Source organism: Peromyscus californicus, unplaced genomic scaffold (genome assembly GCF_007827085.1).
Source record: "Peromyscus californicus insignis strain IS unplaced genomic scaffold, ASM782708v3 Scaffold_23__1_contigs__length_62951481, whole genome shotgun sequence".
NCBI lineage: Eukaryota > Metazoa > Chordata > Mammalia > Rodentia > Cricetidae > Peromyscus > Peromyscus californicus.
In genome coordinates this window covers 51,017,587-51,043,155 of record NW_026294534.1, presented here as the reverse complement: position 1 = coordinate 51,043,155, position 25,569 = coordinate 51,017,587, and the positions used below count along the sequence as shown (strand labels likewise).

General features: G+C 45.6%; 1 protein-coding gene across 1 annotated transcript in view; it reads right to left on the bottom strand.

Annotated features, from left to right (window-relative positions):
* Positions 1–25,569, bottom strand: part of Sh3rf1 (SH3 domain containing ring finger 1) — a 164,491-nt gene that overhangs the window by 19,481 nt on the left and 119,441 nt on the right. Inside the window, exons 5-10 of the mRNA XM_052752344.1 lie at positions 22,138–22,443; positions 17,061–17,171; positions 8,693–8,868; positions 7,398–7,568; positions 2,864–3,123; positions 1,168–1,526 (exon numbers count right to left, since the gene is read on the bottom strand). Of these exons, the coding sequence (XP_052608304.1) occupies positions 1,168–1,526; positions 2,864–3,123; positions 7,398–7,568; positions 8,693–8,868; positions 17,061–17,171; positions 22,138–22,443 (1,383 nt within the window). The remainder of the gene's footprint in view (positions 1–1,167; positions 1,527–2,863; positions 3,124–7,397; positions 7,569–8,692; positions 8,869–17,060; positions 17,172–22,137; positions 22,444–25,569) is intronic.

Sequence of the window (25,569 nt, the reverse complement as noted above, 5' to 3'; positions counted from 1 at the left end):
GCTTCTCTGGCCACTTAAATAGAGACATACATTACCACTGAGCCAGGTGGCTCAGAGCCCTGGTCCATAGCTTTAAGGGAAATGCATGGAGTCCTGAGCAAAAAGTCAAAGCTGAGGTACAGACATCTAGACTTTATCCACGATTAATCACTACTCTTTTTTTTGTTTGTTTGTTTTGGTTTTGGTTTTTCGAGATAGGGTTTCTCTGTGTAGTTTTGGTGCCTGTCCTGGATCTTGCTCTGTAGACCAGGCTGGCCTCAAACTCACAGAGATCCACCTGCCTCTGCCTCCCAAGTGCTGGGATTAAAGGCGTGCGCTGCTGCCACCACCCAGCTCACTATCAGTTTTATTCTCTTGCACAACCACAGGGAAGTCTTTCAAAACAGCTTCCCATTGTATTTATTGGGAGCCAACTCCCAAAGGAGAGATGACTTCTCCCCTATATTTCAGGTCCTATCTCTCAAGGAACCCTGCTGATTTATGGTTGAAAGTACTATAGATATAATAAACTTGCAAATAACTTTAAAAAATTTTTTATTTATTTTTAGTTGTGTGTGTGTGTGTATGTGTATATATATTTGTGCACGGGAGTGCAGTGCCAATCAGATCCCCTGGAACTGGCATTACAGGCAGTTGTGAGCCACCTGATGTGAGCACTAGGAACTGAACTCGGGTCCTATGGAAGTGCAGTAATGCTCTCATGCTGCTAACTGCTGAGCCACCTCTCCAACCCGGCAAACAACGTTTTCGATGGGCAGTTTCCAACCTCTCATCGAAGAAAACACTTTTAAATAGGGAGCTGTCCATAAGCAAGAACACTGGGCGGGAAAATGTGAGGACAGCGGGAAGATGGAAGAATAAGTGATGAGAAGAGAAGAAATGCCTCCCGGAGGCAGCAAGCTGCAAGCCGAGGTAGACTAAACCCTATCACTGTGGTCTCCCTATTACCCAGCAGGGGGCCCGGCAACTTGAGGGTTATCAAAATGTCGAGGAACACAAGATCTAGACATGAGGTTGGGGCAGTGGCTGGGTTTCTGCACCACTGTACTCTTGGCACGTGGCCCACGAACTTGCCCATGGTAAGACCCGACACGCTGTGGAACAAAGAGTCCCGTCCTTGGCGAGAGACTTCAGGACATCACGGAGCAGAGAAAGAGGGGCTCTCACCTTACTGTCCTTGTCTGGCTTCACAGCTGCACTGTTCCCACACGCTGAGGCGGCACCGTCAGGAGACGTGGGGAGTCCAGGGAGGATGGCCACTGTCCGACCACTGGGCTCGGTCTCCAGAGCGGCAGTGGTCATGTTGGGGGAGGCCAGAGAAGCCCCCGCAGCGCAGGCCAGGGGAGCATTGGTGCGGTTGATGCCGAGAGCAGCAACGTGGGCAGCAGGACCTGCCAGTGGAGGCAGGGGTTGGGAGGCCAGTGAATGGTGGGGCAGGCCCACGGACGCAGGACCGAGGCAGGCGGCATTCTGGACCTGGATGGGTGTCACTGCTGCTGTGGGGCGTTCCTGGTTGTGTGCCGTGACTACGGGTGACGGGAGGGAACACAGAGAGGGTCAAGGGCCCAACGTAAACACTGCTTACCAAAATGTGAGTCGTTTATTTCACTGTGTCAGAACACAGTGAGAGGCAGCTACTTCTATTTACTGCAGTAAAGAGTGGATGGAGAGCAGACTGACATTCTTAGACCCTAGCTGGATCCCTAGATAATACTTGCCTTCCAGGCGAGCAGTTGAGGCTGCTGAGGACTTGGAAAGATACGCTATCACCACCCCCAAGGCCCCTCAGTTACGAACAATCATCTTCGGCAGCATTAGAGACACTGGGCCAGTTTCCGATGGCTCTCCATGGCAACCAACAAACCAAACAGCCGTCTTAAGTCCTTATTATGCATCCTCTCTCTCTCTCTCTCTCTCTCTCTCTCTCTCTCTCTCTCTCTCTCTCTCTCTCTCTCTCTCTCTTTCTAACTAGCCATTTTTCTGCGTGTTCTTTCTGACAGAATTCACGTGTTCTTAGTTTACTCCATTATGGCTACCCAAGACTCTCGGTAGGTTTTCAGTGCTACAGAATGGAGAAATGCACGTGAATGCCTATCGAGTCCAAAATAGACTTGTGACTAAGTTCATCAAAAATAACCAGCACACGGCTCAGCGGAGGATCGCGCAGCAGTCACACAGCTAGGAACCGTGAGATTGGAGACAAGATCTTGACTAGGAACGTCATGTTTCCAGTCCCACACTACTCACATTCTTAGGATCAGTCTCGTTCTTTTTAGACTTGAGATCTATCCATTTTGAACTATTGGGCAGGGTGTTTACTAATGAGCCCAAGTAAACAGTTATAAAGCGCCTGTTACGGTGTAGACTTAAGATGCCCCTCGAAAGGCCTCAGGTGTTGAAGGCTCGGTCAGAAGCTGTGGGGTACTGAGAGATGATTGGCTCACGAGACGCTGACTTCATCAGTGGGCTACTAGGAAGTGGGCCTGGTTAGAATAAGCAGGCCACTGAGGCATCTCTCGGAATGGTCTATCTTGTCCTGGTCCTTTCCTTGTGCTTCGTGGCCGACACAAAGATGGCATCTCTGCCCCACCAAACCCTCTCTTCTGTTATGTCCTGCTTCACCACAGATCTCCAATGACAGGGTCTGGCAACCACTGAAACAGTCCCTCCTCTTTGATTACTTCTGTCATGGGTATCTGTCACAGTGACGAAGAAGCCCTGATGATAAGGTGTGCGAGCTTCTATCTCCAAATGGCAGCACTTATTCTAAATCCATCCCTGTTTTTCTCAACACCTGCCCCAAGTGACCTGCTCATACGGATAAGCCCTTTCCTCGTGTGTTCTAGTCCCATCTCCCTCTTACCTGTCCTCACAGCATTGCGGGCTTGGTTGACGGTCATCTGGCCGGTCATGTGCAGCAGGACCTTGGCCTGAGGACTCGTCTGGATGTGTGCTGCCGACACCACAGCTGTGGGGACCACGCTGGGGTTCCCAGCCACGCCATTTCCTTGGAGCTTCTGGGTAGACCCTCCTGCAGCAGAAGGGCTGACCATAGTCACCCCCCGGCTCGCCTGGCCCGCAGTAGACATAGGGACTTTAGCTTGGGAGACGTTTGTCACCGTCCTGTCGAGATAGAAGTGGATGGAAAACTCAATCCGTCAGCCAAGTGGGAGATAGAACAATTAACGCAAGAAACATGACTCAGAGCTTTAAAGACAGAACATTTTAAAAAATGAATGGAGTTATTTTTCCAAGGTTTTCAGAACAGCATATTCAAAGGAACGATGGCCCCTCGAAAGAGAATGGTCTTGGAATCACTCTGCGTCACCAAACCACACGTCACACTCTGCCTAAGAACAGTTACTAGGGTCGGCTTCTCATTTTGTGGCCACTCAGCTCCACTGAATTTCAAGACCTTGAATTTTCCTGCTTCACCCTGAGCAAGACCCAGCATTTGCATCACACCTTTCCTCCTTTGACTGTCTCAACCTGCCTCTAACATCGTACACAAGTGCCCGTGTACACACTGATACACACACACACACACACACACACACACACACACACACACGTCTCAACCTGCCTCTAACATCGTACACAAGTGCCCGTGTACACACTGATACACACACACACACACACACACACACACACACACACACACACACGTCTCAACCTGCCTCTAACATCGTACACAAGTGCCCGTGTACACACTGATACACACACACACACACACACACACACACACACACACACACACATACAGTCTCAACCTGCCTCTAACATAGTACACAAGTGCCCGTGTACACACTGATACACACACACACACACACACACACACACACACACACACACACACACATACAGTCTCAACCTGCCTCTAACATAGTACACAAGTGCCCGTGTACACACTGATACACACACACACACACACACACACACACACACACACACACACACAGTCTCAACCTGCCTCTAACATAGTACACAAGTGCCCGTGTACACACTGATACACACACACACACACACACACACACACACACACACACACACACACGTCTCAACCTGCCTCTAACATAGTACACAAGTGCCCGTGTACACACTGATACACACACACACACACACACACACACACACACACACACACACACACGTCTCAACCTGCCTCTAACATAGTACACAAGTGCCCGTGTACACACTGATACACACACACACACACACACACACACGTCTCAACCTGCCTCTAACATAGTACACAAGTGCCCGTGTACACACTGACACACACACACACACACACACACACACACACACACAATCTCAACCTGCCTCTAACATAGTACACAAAGTGCCCATGTACACACTGATACTGATACATACACACACACACACAGACACACACAGTCTCAACCTACCTCTAACATAGTACACAAGTGCCCGTGTACACACTGATACTGATACACACACACACACACACACACACACACGCACACACACACATACACACACACACACTCTCTCCACACTATGCACACAATTGGAATGGCCCTTTGGCCTTTTCCTGTTGATGTAGCTCAAATCTCAAGTTCAAGATCCAGCACGGATCCAATCATTTCAAGAAGCTAGCCGAAAGTTCAAGTTAAGATCTAATTGCTTCCTGTAGATTGCTTCCTTCTTGCTGGCTTTATACTTCATAAAGTGATTACAGCTTGACTCTTGATTACCGAAGATGGTATGGCTTGATTCTAATTTTTTGAGAATTTCGTACACACATACAACATGCTTCGCTCAAACTCACTCCAACTCCTCTCCCTGTCTTTCCCACCACTTTCCTGTCCCAACTTCAGGTGCTGCTGCTGCTGTTTGTTTAAATCCATGGAGTCCACTTGGTGTTCCCATTATAAGCACAGGTGTAGGACCACCTCCTGGAGCACGGACAGCCTCTCAGGGGCTATACCCCTGAACAAAACGGACTCTCCCTCTCTAGCAGCCATCAGCTGCCAATAGCTCCTCAGCTAGGGCTGGGGTGTCATGAGCCCCTTGCCCAGCCCATCCATGCTGGGACTGGGGCCGGCTCGAGCTTCTGCACACAGTCACAGAGCTACTGTGAGTTCGTGCATGCAAGCCCTGTCTTGCTCCACACATACTGCTCTACCGTAGACAACCACTCCCAACACAAAAATTCTGTGGAGTCCAGGCCAGTGCACAAGGGTTCTTTTCCACCTTTCCAAAGTTTTCTCAGCTACAGCAATGTGATGAGTTCCAAACATTTACTTATTAGTTGAGTTTAATCGAGTATGGAGGATTTTTTTGTGTAATGCACATTTTCAAATATTCTCAACTAATTTAAATGGCAATTCTGTGTATAGCAACTTTATAATTAATCTACAATTAATACTTCATTAACAAGAGTATCCTTCCCCAATTGTGAATTACAGAGCATCTGCTATAAGCAAGTATTTCTCCAGAGTTAAATGCGCACAGACTTTTAGCAACTTATTTTAAGAATCTTGCAAAAAAATGTGATCCTTTGTTAATTTCCTTATTATTGTTTATTATATTTCTCTTGTTTAATACATATATATGTGTATTTCTATGTATTGATATATATATATACAAATAGATATATAAATATAAATATTTGCACCAGGAAGGTTGCCATTTTCTGGGTGTGTCAGATCCTGAATGTATATTTTAACATGTACAGAAAAGAAAATTTATATTGATTAAAAATTTGCAAGTCAAATTAAAGCTAACATTCTGTCACCATCTGCAACAACAGTGATTTTCATTTGATTAGGCTGCTGGCCAGCCTATAAATCAAGGACAACAGCTGACGAACATGTCAGTTCATTAAGCCATTTGTTTAAAAAATCAGGAGGTTGGAGGCATGATTTAACACAGTTAGACCTGGATTGCTTATTAAGCATCAGTGATCAAAATCTGGGGCAGTGTTAATGTCATTATAGGTTATTTCTTTCAGCTTTCAGGGCTGCTTTCCTCAGTGACCAGAAGGCGCGCCACTTAAAAAAAAAAAAAGAAACAGAGTTAAGTGTGCATGTGTACATGTGTACATGCATGCATGCCTGCATGCAATACACATGTCGGTTTTCTGAACCTGAGTGACATCTTGGGGCAGATTATTCCTTTATGAGGATTATCAACTTGATACAGCCTACAGGCATCTGAGAGGAGAGCCTAAGATGAAGAATTGCCTGGACCAATTGGCCTTGGACATATGTGTGGGGAGTTTTATCTGTTCTGTTAATTGAGGCCCAGACCACTGTAGGCAGACTCTTGTCCTGGGCATGTGGTGCTGAACTGTATGAAAAGATAGCTAAACTTACACCTGTCTACAAGCCAGCCAGCAGGAGCCACCATGGTACCTGCCAGACTTCCTTGGCTGTGAAATCGGTTCCCTGGTTGGTGTAACGCTGTGTGGAATAGCAATCGGGCCTGCCTTCACGTTCCTGCCTTGACTTTCCTCCATGATGAACTGTGACTTGAAGCCGGAAGGCAAAAATAAACCTTCCCCGATAATTTGCTTTTGGTCAGAGTATTTTATCCCAACAACAGAAAGGATGGGAGAGGCTATCAGGGGACTATCCCACATACTGCAGGATTCAGCAGCATCCCTTGCCTCCATCCACTAAATGCCAGGAGGACCCCATATCATCAACTGCAAGACTCAAAAATATGCCCTGGTATTGGTAAATAACTCTTGAGGAGCAAAACTATCTTCATTTAAAATTCACTTATGCCATATTTAAGAAATTTTTATTTTCTGCATTACAAAGAATAATTGCCAGAATTCAAAGGTAATTAATAAGTTAATGAAATAAAGGCAGACCTACCCAGTGTGAGTTTGAGCACTTCTTTATGATGTGATCTCAGGCAATGTGATTTAGTCTCCCTGTGCCTCAATTTTCCCATTTATTAAGTGGGGGGGGATGATAAAAAAGCAATTACATGAGTGAATTAAAGACCAAGAGTCAATCAATAATGTAGTGTTTAGAAATGTGTCTGTCTGGTATAGAGAGCTGACGCTGCACAGACATGTAAGCATTAATAATATAGCCTTTGTTCATTTAAATACTATGCCTTTTATTTCGTTAGTAGAAAAAATACTGAAAATGGCACAGTTGAGCTTTTTCACATATAAATTAAAGCAAAGAGATTATACCCCAGAAACCTATAATTTCAACACATATCCACATGAAAAGTGAGCTAAGAATCTTGGTATCAGAAGGAATTTTAGCAGATATGGATATGGATTTTTACAAACTTTGGCTATGTAACAGGTAATTATAATACGAGCAGGGCTCTGAATAGGCTGAAAAAGCCTGGGAACGAACAAAGAGCCTCTATCTGGAACTTAGAAAACCACTGATTCAACATCATACCTTGTGACTGGTGCCACATAGTTGCCAGGGAAGACACCTATCTTGCTGGTGTGCATCGATGTCCCTTTGAACCAGCCATCCTGGCAACGCTCGAATACCAAAAACATCTCCCCTTTTCTCAACTCTAGCTCATCTTCTTTCCGGGGAGTGTATGGGTATATAGCAATATATCTAGAACAGAGGGGAAAAAAAGATCTTAAGCTGACAGACAAACCCTAAGATCTCCAAACCTTGGCTTGGAGTAAGTTCCTGAGCGTCTTATGCAGAAGTATACAGGATGTAAAATCTTAACCTGCAAGTAGCATTGGCAAATCTCCATGGAAAGAGGTTTCGGTGTCTGCACTTTAAACGCAGGCAGAGGCCTTCCTGATTAAGAGTGTTCCTCCTGGTGTGGGAATGATTATCTCGCCAAATGGTGTATGTGTGCTAGGAAAGAATTAATGCAGCTTCCAAGGGTGCCTACCAAGTGCTGTGGATTAGGACCCCATTGGGGAAACTGAGCTCTTGAAATGGCACTTGTTAGCCTTGGGAGCGAGCTCCAGATGAGGACATACGGCATAAAATCCCACTGGGCAACACAATATGTTGCATGCTGAACCCAGAGGCTTAGGTGCACCTGCGTTTCTGAGCTCAGCCATGAAGCCGATTGTACTGGAGAAAGCAAAGGAACGGAAAGTCTAGGTCGTAGAGAACACAAAACAGCTGCCCAGAGCGAGGTGCCTGTCCACACAGAGAGGGAACCAGGCAGGCAGCTGACCTACAGAGCTGCCCGTGCTCTGAACTCTACGGGTGCGGATTCAGAGAGGGCAGAAGCCTTCTTTCTGTCGGCAGCAAACCGCACGGGGCCACTGGACCTTTCTGGATGCTTATTGCTGAGGATTTACAGCCTTCTATATATGCTCACTTCAGGGAGACCTGATGCGTGTGCAATACCTTCCTGCTCCTGCTGCAAGGAATGAGAATGGAGACAAAAAGGTCACTCAGGAGCTGTGCAAAAGAAGAGCTGTTCTCTACGCAGACAACCTATAAAGAGGAGAAGAGAAATTTCCCTAAACGCTGAAAGGCCTTGTCTCAGCAGGACAGCCATCGACCAGGCTCAGGTTAGGCTCGTTTTATTTAAGGGTCTTCCTAATTATATGCATGACCAGGTAGAAGTTTCCAGAATACAAACCACTTACTTGGTCAGCTTTAAGCCTGTCGGCAAGCTCATGTCTGACACGTGTTCCTTGCTTTCTGTTGTTTGGGCTTGGTTTGACAGGAGTGTTTGAACAGTGATAAAAGACAACCTCACTTACACGCTGGGGCGAGTCTGAGGCCGTAAATGTGCAATCTGGTCAGTGGATCCCGCCACAGGCCTGGGTCCCACTCCAGCAGCAGCAGCAGCAACAGCAGCAGCAGAGGCGCCTGGCGACGTGGAGGCGAGGACAGTGGCAGCCAGAAGAGGGGGTGGGGGAAGAGGAGGATTCATAGTCTAATACAGGGGAAAAAATGGGGACAAAGGCACAAATAATTTATGTGTGTGTGTGTGTGTGTGTGTGTGTGTGTGTGTGTGTGTGTGTGTATCTCTTCTATGGAAGGTGTAAGATAAAAATAACCAGAACAGAATCCACATACAACAGAACCAGCAGACTGCTCATGAAATACCCTTTTTTAAAATATAATTTTAAAGCCACAACGTTCTTTTCAGCAAACAGGTAAGCAAGCAGTCAGCCTTCAGGGGAAGGGAAAAAATGACTGCACAGAAGTTTAAGATTCATAACATGCCCAAAGTACGGAATTGGGGCTGGAGAGGGGGCTCAGTGATGAAGAGCACTGGCTGGCTGCTGTTCTAGAGGACCCAGGTTTGATTCCCAGTGCCCACAAGGCGGCTCACTACCATCTGGAACTCCAGAACCAAATGATCCAATACCTTTTTCCTGGCTCCCGCTGGTACCAGACGCCCACGTGGTGCACAGACATACATGCAGGCAAAACATTCACACACATAAAATAAATAATAATTAAAAAAAAAAGTACAGATTTTTTTCAAAGGAGCTGCTATAAGGTCATGCCGTTGGCCAGAATTAATTTTACGATGGGTTTTTGTACCCTGAAACTTACATACACCACACAACGACTTAGCTGCGGTGCATCTCAAGCCGCTCCTCTGGCAGCCATTTCTTTTGATGCCTGGTCTCCAGAGGCCAAACAATGGCAAGCCACAGTCACAAGGCTATTGTTGCTACCTTTACTTCGCCTTTTCTTCCCTTTGCCAGTTTTTGAAATTCAGGACTATCAAGGCTGGTAATCTTTAACACACACACACACACACACACACCAGTGAGAAGCTGCTGGGTCCTTTATGGGCAGTCTAATGGGGTTCTGCCCACAGGGCTCCATGAAAATCAATGGCGCCATTGTTACCTTCTGATCTAGAAACCCCAGATAAACTCTTCAGGGACGGTACACTGAAACTCCTGGGAAAGCAGGCATACAAAGCCTGCCTGAACCCCTGCCTCGCCCTCCCCAAATCTTTGAACTGCTAGAGGTAAATAAAACCCGAATCAAGGGAGAAGTAGAGAAAGGAAAGAACTCACCTGGGAAGCATAAACAGCTTCTACACATCAGTGTGTTAGTGAGAAAAATCCAGTGGTTTGAAAGCAGATTTCAAGTCAATCCATTTCAAAAAAATTTTTAAATGAAAATAGAATCCCATTAACACTTATCTATTAAAAGCGCACAGTTCCAGACATCCACACATTACTAGACACGTAACTGTTTCACGTGTTATAGTTAAGTTTTTGCTAACGTGGCTTCTGGTGAGGACTTTCCCACACTGCCACAGACCACTGAGTGCGGAAGTAAATGAGGCGTGGACTGCTTACAGAGTGCCAGCCTGGACAAGACAGGGTGTTCAAAAGGTCATGAAGAAGTCACCTGGTGCTCTCCACACAAACAGGGCAGCATTTAGGTCCATTATTCCTCTGGAACTGCATGCTCCGAGGCTCAGGGCCCTGACCCTTTAAGTGGAGGAGAATCAGGCATTCTTTCTGTCTGGCCTTCTTCCAACAACAAAGCAGAGAAAAATAAGGATAATCCAGGCAAAATGGTGAGACAATGTGATCTGTGCTGTTCCAAGATAACGCCACGTCTGAGGCTTGACGGGTGAGGTGGGTCGGGTCTAACTGCACCCAGAGGGATACATGGAGAAACCAGGAAGTCACCAGTGGCCTGATTATCACTTTGATCTTTCTAGACCTGGTCTCAAGAGTGTGGCTACAGAAGGAAAGGCAGAAGGCAAGATGGCATGTCTTCAACAAGGAAATAGAATAAAACAATTTTTTTTTTAAATGAGCAACTGAGCCAAATTATGTCTTAGAAAGAGGCAAAAATAAAAACAAAATCCCCTTATATAAAAGACCTGATAAAAAAACAGATCTCACACTTTAACGAAACATAACCAAGGGTCACAGCTTGTTATAAAACAGTTACCAAATGTCGTTGCTTATGAAAGAAGAGTCATGCACTGAGATACGGCAGACAAGGGGACATTCACAGGGACGGACAGACCCGAAGCTGGTGTCTAAGAGAAATACAGCCATCTCTTTTCGTTTGTGACAGAGAAGAGATGCTCTTTTCATAACACTGGGCAGACTGTTTCTTTCCCTCTCGACACTGAGGGAATATGCGTTGGACTGAGAATGCCTGATTGAAATCAGGAGTCCTAGACGCTGTTTGGTCCCGTGGGCTGGGAAAATGATAGGGCTCTCTGAATGCAGAGCTTGATACACCAGGAAGGTCTGTGGGTTGCTTTATAAACAACCTCCACTGCAATAATGGCGCCGTGGAGGTTCAAAAGGTGATCACCCTGCACTGTACTGTAGGCAGTTTGCTATCTTATAAGACCTGCCATCTCTATAGAAAAGAACCACAGCCTACGTTCACCCAGACTTGACCTGGAGACCTACCTATTATACTGGAGTCTAGGCCAGCCAAGGCACCAGAGATGCACTCCCCCTACCAGCAAAAAAACCCCTACAGGTCTTTGGGTCCCATACTGCTCATCAAACACGGGACTCAGGTGTGGCCTGCCCATGTGAGATGGCCATCTTTTGCCATGCTGAGGTTCCGTCCCCCTAGCTTACTGACAGGTCTTGCAGAATCAATGTCGTTTTTTTGTTTGTTTGTTTGGTTTTTTTTTTTTTTTCCAACCAGAAAGGGTGACAGATCTCCACCCTGGCCAGCTTGTGGGGGCAGATCCAGTTTCCCAGGCAGGCAGTGTCTTCTAGTCAGGAGGAGCCTGCTGCAGGACACTAGACCTCATAAGTAAGAAGTTCACGTACGCGGGGGCGAGCTGGTCCTTCCTAGCATGATTTCCTCTTCTTGCTCTTTCATGAGAGACCAGCACAGAGAACAGCTAGATCTGAATTTGGCTAAGGCTGGGAGAAACACGCAGTCGGTGTCCAGCCTGGGGGCCAAGGGCTGAAGGCCAGCTTACCACCAGAGTGCATTGCTTTGGAGTTTTAGGCCCGAGTTCAGGGGACCAATCACAGGCTCCTTTCCTTTTCAATGTCTCTTATGCGTGCCTGTCCCTCACACGTCTCACAGAAAACGAGTCCGGTGGGAAAACACCAATTTAATATCCCTTAACCCGTCACTGTCGCTACCTAAGCCTCTACCCTCCATTCAAAGTACTTCTGACCCTACTCAATCAGCATCTCCAACTGGTCTTTCTGGGATGCAGGATCTCACACACAAACTCGTTAAAGAGAACAACGCCACTGATTTTAGCTGTCCTGCTTTATATGTAACTGACTGCTTGACATTTAGTCTCTAAGAAAGGGGAGAGATTTCCATGGTAGTTAACTGTGTAAATTACGGGATGTCTCTATCCTTACAGTAATTAGGGATGGTGTGTACGCTGCTCTCTCCAAAGGCCAATGGATGGAAGGTAGGGTTACGATGTAAGAGGCTCTGGAGGCAAAGCCTGACTTACTCTTGCAGCACTGGCTCCAAGCTTTACAGCCAGAAGGCGGGAGACCCCCAGGGAATGCTCTGTGCTTGTGAAACATTCGGTGCTTCCTCTTAGGACAATCCCATTCGGATCTAGAAGTTTCTGTCCCTGAGATCCTAGGGTGCTTTTCTGTGGTTGCTATGAAAGTTCTAAGCTGGGTGAGGTAGTTCCTGCCTGTAATCCCAACATTTGGGAGGCTGATGAAGAAGGATCATGAGTTCAAGGCCAGCCTGAGCTACATAGAGACTGAGGCTAATCTGGGCTACACAGCTAGACCCTATCTTGAAAACCAAAAAACAAACAAACAAACAAATATATATATATTCTGATCAAAAGAAAAAGAAACTTTTTGATCATACCCTACACCTCATCCTGATTTTCAGTTCTTCTGCCAAAGACTTCCCTTCTACCCCACAAAGCAACAAGGCTTGTGGTCTCTGCCTGTGCCCTACTCCTGATACAGTTCATTGTTCCTGTTGACAGAAATGGTGGTGTCCCTGATTACTAACTATATACTGTCTATCATGAGACCTGACATCATTTAATGATCTTTTGGTTTTTTTATGGGCTTTTTTGTTTGTTTGCTTTTTTTTTTTTGGTTTTTCGAGACAGGGTTTCTCTGTGTAGCTTTGCGCCTTTCCTGGGACTCACTTGGTAGCCCAGGCTGGCCTCGAACTCACAGAGATCCGCCTGGCTCTGCCTCCCGAGTGCTGGGATTAAAGGCGTGCGCCACCACCATTTTTGACAGGAGGTCTCATGTAGCTCAGGGTGGACTCAATGTCACTGAGAGTGACCTTGAACCTCTCATCCTGCCTTCTTTCCGTAGTGCTGGGACTGCAGGTGTGCACCACTGTGGTGATATACTGTGTACCCTAATAAACTTGCCTGAGGATCAGAAGACAGAGCCAGCTACTAGATTACACTGAGGCCAGGCAGTGGTGGCACACACCTTTAATCCCAGCACTTGAGAACTCATGCCTTTGCTTGGGAAGCACATATCCTTTAATCCCAGGAAGTAATATGGCAGGGCAGAGAAAGGTATGCAAGGCGTGAGGAAACAGGAACTCACTCTCTTTAGACTGAGGATTTCGTAGAGGTAAGAACTAGTGGCTGGGTGTTCTGCTTCTCTGATCTTTCAGCTTTCACCCTGATATCTCGCTCTGGTTTTTTGTTTTTTTTTTAATTAAATATACCACTAGTTTATCTGTTACCAGGGATCAAACCTGAGGCTTCACGCATAGTAGGCTGGCAGTCTACCAACTGAGTGACTACCACAACCCTAATGTTTCTACATGCATACACACACACACACACACACACACACACACACACACACACACACTCACTAAATCTCAGAATCCAAGTGGTTGGAAGGTAAAGGCAGGAGGATCAGAAGTTCAAGGTTATCCTTAGCTACACAGTGAGTTTTAAGGCCAGCCTGGGCTACAAGAGATACTGTTTCCAGAGGGAGGGAAACAAATTTAAACAGGGTTTCTATCCCTTTAGAATTAAACCTATCTGTAAGCTACTGCAGGCAGCATCTGGCTTTCATGACCTGGCTGCCTTGTGATGCTTCGCAGCTAAAGGTATCAAGAAATTACTCCTTGTGGGCATTCTTCTGCCCCTGGACTGGAGATGCAGGACGAAGAGCTTCACCTTCCTCATCCCACAAAACAAGTCAGAAACAACAGCAACCAGCTCCTATTAACAGGCTCATGCCTGAGTCAGACAGCTGTGATACTTCTGCTCATGATGGAGGAGACTTAACATTCTCACTGTTGCATGTGAGATGCTGGAGACATATGCTCATAAATAACTTCATTCTGCATTAAAGATTTAAAGGTCTCAATTTATGAAAAAAAGCACTGGAAATAATTTTCATTTCCTATCCCAGGGGTGGCATTTACTTCCTATAAATCCATACCATGAAAAGCCTGTTTTTTTTTTTTTTCCTATCAAGCTACATACTATTGCTATGATAGCAAAGTCTCCCGAAATATTGCAGACTTTAAACAGAATCCTTGCCACAATTAACTGGAGGTACAAAGGGCGTGAGGGTATGTGTTATTGAGTTTCCCACCCAAACCCATCATTAAATCCACAGCGCTTCTACCAACCTACCGGAGACTTGGAGATCTACCCATCTCTTGGGATGATAGGCAAGCCTGTTTATAATTAGTTTTTCATTAAATGGAGCTGGCACAGTAGACAGTGTTTAATAAATCTCTCTCTTGCTTAATATGCAGTCTTTCTTATAAAAATCCTAGGATAAAAATGACTGAACATGAATTAATTTTTATATGCTCTCCTGTGGCCTATTCCATTGATTTGCCCCGGAGTCAACCCCCAGCAAAGAACTGGCCATTTACTATATTATAAAATTGTCAGTTCACCAGGGCTAAAACTTGGCCAGCCTTGTATCTTTTACACTAATTAATTTTTCTAAGATCAGAAAAGTCAGTCATCCCTATCCCCCTTAAGACATGGAGTCAGAACGCTTCCACACATGGGAGTCCTCCAGTGTGGAAATACACTGTGGTTGTATGTGTTTTGTTGGTGGGAAAGAAAAAAGAAGTGACTACCCTGGAGATTGGGGGGCAGGACGGGTTATGAAATTTGGCTTTAGTGAAACATCCGTGGCTAACTGAATCTTATGGAAACCACATTTACTGAATGTTCACTGAGCGCCATCTTCTCCCCAGATGAATCAAGGCTATGTCTCCTTCACGAAGCAGCTGTCTTAGCAAGGAAGCTGTAATCACTCAGGGAGCATTTTAAAAAAGACAAAAAACAATCCAACAACTTTAACCTGTGAGTAGAACACGCCAGTGTCCATTTAAATAGAACACGATTTACTCTGTGAACGTCTTTATAACTCTAAATGAAGTCAGGTAACAGCTGTAGTTATTTATGCCCCACCTTGTTTTAAAACTTGGCTTTTCACTAATTATGAAATATATGAAGCCAAAATTAATATTAAAGAAAATGAAGCGAATGGAAAATGAAGACAGTAAGACTAGATGGAGTCTAAATATTGACTAATATGTTACGAGGTCCTGGCTACAAATTCAGCTTTAAGGATACCAGCAGAGGAAAATCTCTTTACAACACACATAAAATCCACAATCTAAAAACAAACCAGCTGCTTGAAGGCCTCACTGTGACTGGTACAGAGAGCAGGGAAAACCACACCCAACTACACCAGGCTCCCCAGTGGCATCCTTAGGGGAACCAACGTCTCCTGTCCCAGCCCCGCCTGGAGGAGTCCTCGGTAGAGCAACAGTGACCACCCTCTCCCCATTCTCCCACTCCATCATTGAGGGAAGTCAGGGCTCTGAGGAGCTCAAAGAGGGACCCGGAGGCAGGAACTGAAGCAGAGACTGTGGAGGAAGGTTGCTTACTGGCTGGCTTCTGTGGCTTGCTCAGGTACCTTTCTTACATAGCCCAGACCTACCGCCTAGGGCTGGTACTTCCCACAGCAGGCTGGGCCCTACTGCACCTCTCAATAATCAGGAAGATGCCCTACAGACATATTCACAGGCCAGTCTTGTTGGGGGCAATTCCGTAACTGAAGTTCCCTCTTCCTAGGTTTGTGCCAAACTGACCAAAACTAAACAGCACAGACGCTGAGGCTGAAAGATGCTGAGTAACTTTCCCAGGGTCACATGACAGATGAAAGGCTTAACCCCAAGTCTGTCCTTTCCCAAGTCTGTCCTATCCCAAGCCTAACCCTCCAACCAGCCATGCTGTTTCTCAGAGAGGATCATCAAGTACTGCAGGTGCAGGACCAGGGAGGGTGATGCCAGGATCCAGATACCAGGCCGTCGGACTGAATGATGATACCTAGCTTCATTCTACTCAGTGCTGGAACCAAGATCTGAACATGGAACCAAGACATTAGTCGGAGTGATAGAAGTCTCATATTCTCCAGCTCCTTGCTGCTCAGTGCATTGCGATTTTTGGAAGCAAGGGGACTGTTTTTCTCTACTACCCAAGGGTATATATATATTTGCTTGTTTTTCTCCACTGAGTTCTTCTTTATCCATCTCCCTTGCCTATTATGATTCTCCAGGTCAACACACCCCATTCAGATGTCTCTATGCACATGATGGTTAGAGTCTATCTGTGGGATGGCAAGTTTTTTAGAAGAAAAATCGACATACCCCACAGGACCCTCCCTGGGCAAGCAGGGACCTTGAAAGAATCACTGTGAGCTACAGAGGAGCAGACACTAGAGATGAATCCTGAAAGCAGACATTTGGCATCAACTTATTGTGTGAATGAAATCAAGCCACTTAGCCTGGGAAGATCCGTGTCTTCGGCATTTCTATAAATGAATCTCTTAAAAAGAATAAGCAGGAGCTAGAAACCCCAAAGAAATAAAAGTGAAGCCTTTGGGAAATCAAACTGAACTTCAACAAAATTAAATGTATTTTTCAGAGTTCTCATAGCTTCAGGCCACAGATTGCCACCATTAAAAACTTTGCAGGCAGCTGGCAAGGAACCGTCTAAATTTTTTTTGTGTGAGACTACAGAGACAACAGGTGGAAGGCCGCCACTGATCCCACCTCGCAAGCATCCGTGCGCACTGCAGGTGTCGGTTGGAATGTGCCGGGCCATCAAGACTTAAACACCTCAAAGAGAAGGAAAGACACAGAAATGATACTTACTCCAAGGGCAGCTTGGTAGGAGACTTCTGACGGGAACGTGAACGAAGGGCCAGTTGTCACAGGGCTACTTGGGGGTGGGGTCACAATTAACCCAGTGGTGCTTATGTGAACCTGACAAAGAAAAACTTATTAAAAAGACAGCTGCATTTATTTATTTATTTGTTTGTTTGTTTATTTATTTATTTTTATTTTTATTATTTTTTTTATTTTGGTTTTTCAAAACAGGGTTTCTCTGTGTAGCTTTGCACCTTTCCTGGAACTCACTCTGTAGCCCAGGCTGGCCTCGAACTCACAGAGATCCACCTGGCTCTGCCTCCCGAGTGCTGGGATTAAAGGTGTGCGCCACCACCGCCCGACCAGCTGTATTTTTTAAAAAAAATCTCTCTCTCTGTTTCTGTTTCCCCCTGCCTCTGCCCCCCCACCCCGTGTGTGTGTGTGTGTGTGTGTGTGTGTGTGTGTGTGTGTGTGTGTGTGTGTACGTATATGTGTCACAGTGCCATGTGGAGGTCAGAGGACAATCTCTGATGTTGGCCTTACCATCTACTTTATTGGAGATAGGGCCTCTTGTTCATTCGCAGTTACCTAGGCCAACAAACAAGTTGGCCTTTGAGCTTCTGGAGAATCTCCGGTCTGTGTCTCCCACCTTGCTGTGGGAGTGCACTGAATACGGATGGACTGTGCCTGGCTGTATCTGGGTTCTGTGGATCTGAACTCAGGTCATCGAGCTTATATGGCAAGCGCTTTACCAAGCCCAACCCAAGTTCACCATAGTAAATGCAACAGATTCTACTAGCAGAAGTCTCATTAAAAAAGAAATCTGTCTATCAAGTTATTTGAGGAAGACAAAATCCTTTTCACTGTATTCAATCCCAATTTTTTAAATGAGCTAATAAGTACCAGAAGTGCCAGTCACTGCAATGTGCTATTTTATACAACATGCTACCTCATTTTACATGCTACCATGCATGAATCCAAATGTTTGGACAGTCACCCTGGGGTTAAACTAGCTTCACGGTCCCGTGAAGACCTCACTAAGGTAAGCTGTGGCTCAACATTCACCCCTCTATCGATCTGTCAAATCTATGTAAAATTCTTAAGGTATTTTGCTATTGTCCAGATCTTGCCTTCAGACTTCTATCTTTCAGTGAGGATCGGCAATGAAAATGCAGCGGCCGAGACGTGCCTATAGCCGAGAATCTGTTACAGAACCTTAAAGGAATAATGTCAAATTGTTTTCAAAGGTGTCATCCATGATACTACCCGAGATTAATTTACTAGAAAGAAACTGAGTTATTTAGGTCATTTCAGGGCCTCCCAGGACTTGATCCCTGGCACTCGGGTTGCAGGGCGGATACAGCTGCAGCACGTTGAGGGTACTACTTGATGCTGCAGACACGGCAAGAGTAGATATCCCGGTGGGTGGGAGGGTCTCTTGTTCTCCAGCATATAGAGCGATACAGTTGGCCAGCACCCGTTTCCCCACGGAACCACAAACACTAGTCAGTCCCTTGTACAAGAGCTAGGGAAATGGGAAGAGTTGGGGACGGAAAACAGGGGGCAATCAGATGGGCCTTCTTGCTTCTCCCGAGGACAAGGGCAATATAAAAATGCCTCAGAAACACTTGACATTATGAATCACACCTCTGGATGGTACAAGTAGAAGTATCATGGCTATGGTCAGGGGCAGACCACATGTCTTCATGTGCTGGACAGATATCAGCCTCAGATACCCGTGAACATGTGTGTTGGGGATCCACCTGCCTGGCACAGCTCAGAGAGGTCATCTTCTAGTTCAGTCCTCATTCAACACCCTCTGACCCTCTGCCACTTGGCCATCCTACTGATGGAGACTGGATATGACAGTGAGATCTTTAAGTTGTCACCTACGGCACGAAGACATGGACTTCTCATTCGATGCAGAGGTGTGGCCCAAGTCACCTCATTTTCTAAGTACCATTATACCAGCACTCAACTGTCCCTGCAGCTGTATCTATGAGATCTCATTCAGGTGAGAGAGACAAATGGATACGGACTTGTTTAGGTCTGTTTCTTTTTATTTTCTAGTAATTGTAACCCAGTCAAACCCTAATTAATACACTGAGAGGAAAAAACTGAATAAAAGAAAATTTAAGCTAAAGGTGAGCGTGAGTAAGGAAAAGGAAGACTTCGTGCCAGTGGCAAAGACAGATTCAGGGACAGACAGCATCTCCTGGGGTAGGCTGGTTTGAACAGCCTGCCAGTGGCCATTTCCCTGGCATGCGCTCATCTCCGTGATAAGGACAGTGTGTGTGTGCCTGTGGAGCAGGTGGTACCCACTCACACACTCAAAGCTTCCTTGTGGACTGAGGATCCCTCTGAAGCTCACGGTGCCCTAGATAAGTGGTGTTTTCTGTAAACCTCAGCGGGAGAGCCAGGCGGGCACTTCACACACCTCCCATCCTCGGCTAGAAATAACTTCTCCCCGAGGCAACACGCCACCACTGAAAACAACCCACTGGTTACAGAAGTGGGGGGGGGGGGATGGGATAAGGGAAGGGGGACTGTTTCAAGAAAACAGACAGAGCCTTGTTTCCCAAACTACTCAGTCTCAAACAGACATCGCCCACTTTCACAGCCTTCCCCCCCCCCCCCAGCTGTGGCGTGGCAGCGTCAGGCGTGGCAGCGTCAGACGTGCCGACACCTGACTGCTGCGCGCTCCACAGGACGCAACCCTTCGCTGGTCACCTTTCTTTTCCTTTTAACTTTCTCCACTACCAAAAAAAACCCAAAAAAACCCACAGTCCACTATTTTAAAGCTCTTCCCATTCAAGGCTGTCAACATGCCTCACAAGAGCTCGAATCTACGTCAGGAAAATCTCACTGTGCCAATGTGGCTGGTGTCACGCACCCAAAACAAACTCATTCAAAACGATTGATTTTTCTGCTAGTGGATCATTACCAACCCTTACTCAAAAATCCATTCTGAGTCTCCCCAGTTCACTTAGGACGTGTACTCTGATCTCCAACCCAACTTCATGCTCTGATCTAAGACCCATGTCTTTTCTTTCATTCTTTTTTTTTCTTTTAGATTTATTTTATTCACATGAATGCTCTGCCTTCACACATGTCCGTGCACCACATGCATGCCTGGTGCCCGAGGAAGTGATAGGCCTCCATGTGGGTGCTGGGAATCAAACCTAGGTCCTTCACAAGAACAACAAGTGCTCTTAACCACTGAGCCAACTCTCCAGGCCCGGCGTCTATTTTCATGAGACCATTGGTTATATGAAAGGCAACAGCGTTTTTCTCTCCATCTAGTTTTCAAGCGACTCATCGCTTGAACAAGAATTTGAGTGCCGGCTGATGCATGCCATATGCAATGTTATCAGTAAGCAAAATGAAGACCCCCTACCATCCTAGCACTCATGTTCACGTATCTGTGTATGCTCTATTTTCCTTCACGAAAACCAAAAGTTCTATAACCTTGTCACTTGCAAAACAACAAACAAATAAATAATAAATACATTAGGAGCCCCCTCCCCCCCAAAAAAGCCCATAATCCCATTAGGAGTAAATACATTTAATTCCTGACTTGCTGTGTCAATCCAGAGATGTCAAATCAAACAGATAAGAAAAACCAACTTCTCATAAAATTAACCAGGAATGCTCAATTTGTAGTCTGCAGTGCCATATAGAAACTTATTAAGCCGGGCGGTGGTGGCACACGCCTTTAATCCCAGCACTCGGGAGGCAGAGCCAGGCGAATCTCTGTGAGTTTGAGGCCAGCCTGGTCTACAGAGCGAGATCCAGGAAAGGTGCAAAGCTACACAGAAAAACCCTGTCTCAAAAAAAACAAAAAAAAACTTATTAAATAAACGTCTTCAGGATTAGGATTAGGATTATGTTTTGTTTTGTTTTTTACTTTGTTTTTTTCTTTAGTGGGAATTTCATTTTTATATTTTAAGGAAAAGCAACCCAAAGCTACATTGTGGGATAAAATCTGCATGGAATAAATAAAATGATATATAAGCCTACACAGCAATTCTTCCTGCTGTGTCTGGCCTCTTTGGAAATTGCTCTCTGACCTCCAGATTGGGAGAAATGCAGCTGTTCTCTGAGTCGATAATGACATAGTTATCATTTCCCACAGGGCAAGGACCACACTTAGAGCCACGGTAGACCAGAAGGAGGCCTCCATACGGAACGCCTGCATCCCATGTAGATCTCATTACACACCGTGCCCAAGAGTCTAATAATAAAACATTCAACAAATCAATTGCCAAACGGGTGAGTGAATGCTTGCAATCGACACGCAAGTTTTTAACACGCAAATAACACATGGCCATGTTTTAAGACAGTCCTGAGTCTTGATGAATTAGGGAGATTTTCAAAACTGCAATGGTCAGTTTCTAAGTCGAATGTTCTCTCATTTGTCTTCTTGCTCTATGGTTTGGATGGGAGGCCTAAGTACCAAGGCATGAGAAGCTGGAGATGGGAGCATCAAACTACTGTGATCGTGACCAGAGACCTCCCAGGATAGCATTGGGTGGTGTTGCGAAACTGAGTGAATGCCTGTGAAATGGATAGCATTATTTTACACACTTTGCGGGTTCGAATACTGCCTCTGAGTCCTTCGTTGGGGAATGATACGCTCAAGCTAGCTTTCCCGTCTCCATTTTTCTACTTACAGTACTGTTATGCTTTGCCTGTGAAATATCACCCATAGGCTCCTGTGTTTGAACACCCGGTCGCCAGTCGGAGGTGCTGTTTGGGAATGTTATAAGATCTTTAGGAGACCGGAGCTAGACGGAATGGATCACTGGGAGTGGGCCTTGAGGCTTGGCAGCTGGACCCCACCTCTTGTGTGCGCTAAGCTTCCTAGGCATGGGTGCAAGGTGAGTGATCAGTCTCCTGTCCTGTCTTCCCATCAGGGTGGACTGCATCTCTCTGGAACTGTAAGCCACGATGACCAATTTTCTCCCTCAAGTCGCTCCTGTCAGGTGTTTTTATCACAGCAGCGAGAAGAGTCACTAAGACAAGCGTGCAGAAGGCAGCGGGGAAAGCTGACCCTGCCGCGCGGACCCTGGCCCCTGGTTACCTGAGACGGGGCGCTGCAGGAGAGCCCGGACAGTTCGCTGATGCGAGCCGCGGCTGTGGGGTTGCTGGAACTGATGAGCACAGGAGGGCTGATCTCCATGGAGTGGCGGTTCTGGGACGCCTGGGAAGACTTGTTGGCCATGGTGAGGGAGGTGAAGGAGTGTCGCTTCCTGGTGTTCTTCTTGGTGTCCGAGTGCTTTGGGGCAGAGCTGCTCTGCGCTGCTGTCGCCGACGGGCATTCTGCGGTGTCGACTCCCGGCACCGGAGGCTTATCCCACTCTATCAGCTGCTTGGCAGCCGAGTTAAACTGCAGAAGCAACCAGAACAAGAATCAAGAACACACACAAGGTTAGACTGCTCTCAGGGGTTCAGTGAGAATTCTTTTCCCCAAGTGTTTTAATCTAGAATCCAAAGCCACTATGTTAACGCAGATGCAAGCTACGTTTCTTCTATGCGAAACGTCTTCATAAGGGGACCTCGCTGTCTCTATGCCACAGGTAGTTTTGAACTTAAAAATAAATAGTTCCAACGTAAGACCGAAAAGATAAAGACATGTTTCTAAGAATTTGGGGGATGTTTAATTTGGGCATTTGTCAGTAATAAAAGAGTTCAGCTCACTGATGAAATTGAGGGAAGGGCAATGGAAAGAGAATCCAAGTATTATTCATCTGCCTGAACGCCGGTCCCAAATGACGACGGGCTCAGAGCTGAACATTGAAAGAACAACTTGGTACCAGCAAACAAGGAAATAAAGACGAAAACCATGCAACACCCAGGTGGTGTGCCCCCAAACAAGTTAACTTCCCTTGTTTTTCTCTGTATATTTTTGGGGAAAAATCTCACAAAAGCAGGTTGAAATTCTTGCCAGTTTTTTTTTTTTTCCCTTCCTCAGACCGTTTGCCGGTTATCATCATATGCGCTCAAAATCGTGCACAAAATCGTGCAAGGTAAGAGCTGAAATTCCAGCCCTGCTGGCACTCTAACTCAGTCTATCTGAAGTCTCTGGGTAAAGTAAGAGCACACGGGGACAAAGCCCGTGAGCTAGACGGATAAGATCAGCAGGAAAGAAGGGAACATGAGGCTGTTTTCCCTGAGGTGAAACAAAACATTTCCGGAAAGGCTTCGATGATAAAAGGCTGCATATATTAGAAACTCCTCTGATGAGAAACTCCAAAATGCACAAAAATACTGAGAATGCAATATAGGGAACTTAAAAGGAACCACATACTTCTGAAAGGTACTGTTAGGGACAATGGAGGTTCCCCCAACATGACACTCAGCACCGCAGGACTGGCTTTATACAAAGTAACATCATCTAATGTTTTTTGTTTGTTTGTTTCCATCCACCTCAATTGTTCAAACCATGTGTTCTCACCTTATCGATGAGACTTCCCTATTAGGAAAGAAGAAATCCTTTGGGTCAATATTTAAAGAGGAAATAGAACCTGCTTCCCACAGCCGAAAAGCAGGGTTAACTGCAGCCTGGTAGCCTAGAGTGTCCACAGATGACTGTAAATCGACTGGTAATTTGTTCCTGTGGCTCCATGGGGACTCAAGTCAGAAGCTCTGTCTGACATAATTAGGAGGGCAAACCTTTTTCGAACATAAGCATCTTCTTTTAGCCTTTGAAAAGAGTGTGCATGAGATACAGTTTCCAGAATAGGCAGTCTTCCCTTACCAACAAGTAGATGAACGTCAGGAAGAGGTGGCTGATTAAGATGTGACTAGGATATTGGGTCCTGTGAACCAAACTCAGGTCATCAAGCTTGGTGGCAAACACCTCTCTCTACCTGCTGAAACATCTCACCTGACCACCTGCTTTAAAATATTGTGAATCTTGTCAGAGTTTCACCTAGCCAAGTATCAGTTATAATTAATACCATGTTAACATTGCTGGTTTCCACATCCTGTGCTCGGATGTAAATGTCTTGCTAGTTTGTCATGAAAATAAGACTGAGTACCTCATGTCTTTATCCACATCCACCCTCTATTAAGTAAGTACAACTTGAGAACACTGTATGCTGAGTGAATTGCTAGATGCTGGAGATTATAGATGGAGAGAAACAGTCTGAAGGAGTTTTTTTTATTTTTAAAATGATTTATTTATTTTTAATTTACATGCATTGGTGTTTTGCCTGCATGCATGTCTTTATAAGGGTGTCAGATCCCCTGGGACTGGAGTTACAGACAGTTGTGAGCTGCCATGTGGGTGCTGGGAATTGAACCCAGGTCCTCGGGAAGAACATCCAGTGCTCTTAACCACTGAGCCATCTCTCCAGGCCCCTGAAGGAATTTATAAACTGACAAGAAAACAATGGGCATGCTTTCTGTTATCTCTTCCATCTAGCATCTTTTGCTCAACTGCCTTTGGCTGTTTATCCAAGTTACTTGATGAATCAAATGCTCTTTCTTAAAGAAAGAGGACCCCATTATGTGTTTAATTCTATACTTGTCCATCAACATTTCTCCCTCTTACCTTCCAATAGATTTATGCTGCTGGGGAGAGGGGATGGACATATTGTTTGGTGGGCACAAAGCCTCACACAGAATAACACAGTTGTTTGCAAAGCATGAGTATGCACGTAGACCTCACAGGGTGTGGTGGAACTAGTGAGCTGGCAAAGGCCCACAATTCTAGTTTTAGCACAGCTGTTGGCCAACTCTGTGCCCGAGGTAGCCATTGTTCAGTGACTGATCACAACTCCTCACTGGCCAGTGAGTAAATACAAGAAGGCCAACAACGTTCACGTCTCTTTCGCTCTCTCCCTTTGAAGGGATATGGCTTGATCTCCTGTTTCCCTTCCAGCCCTCTAGACAACCTACTTTATTTCCCCTGCATTGCATTTCTACACGTGACAGTAATGTCTGTTAGCAAGATGCCGTCATCCTTTAAAACTACTTTAGATTTTTCTGGAATGGCAGAGGTTGGTATCAGTAGCGCGGCTCCTTACTTTTTTCTAAATTCCAGAGAAAAATCATAAAATGAAAAGTTACAGCATGGCGTGTTAGGTAAATTGGGCAGAAATCTAAAAGGCCTTCTGTTGTGAGTATAACTTAGCCTTTGTAACAACAGGGAGCCAAGGGCCTGGCAACTTTTAATGAAATTTTGAGAAAAGTTATGAATGTTTTGCTTGAGCTCAGTGGGCGTGGGCTTCCCCTGACATTTATCTCACCATGACCTTTAAAGTTAAAAGTGCACTCATCACATGCAAAATAAACGCATGCCCTAAAAGATCTTCTTTTCAGCATGTGGTAAAGGCCTCAGATAAGACTCAGGTGGGGCACAGTTCAGCATTCTAGAGCTAACTGGAAGGATCTAAAGAGATTTTCTGATCTTAAGTTTCTCATGCACTTTTATATTTTTCCTATTATTTAACTAATTTATTTACTTCTGTGGTACTGCGGATTGAATGCAGGGCTTTATACATATGAG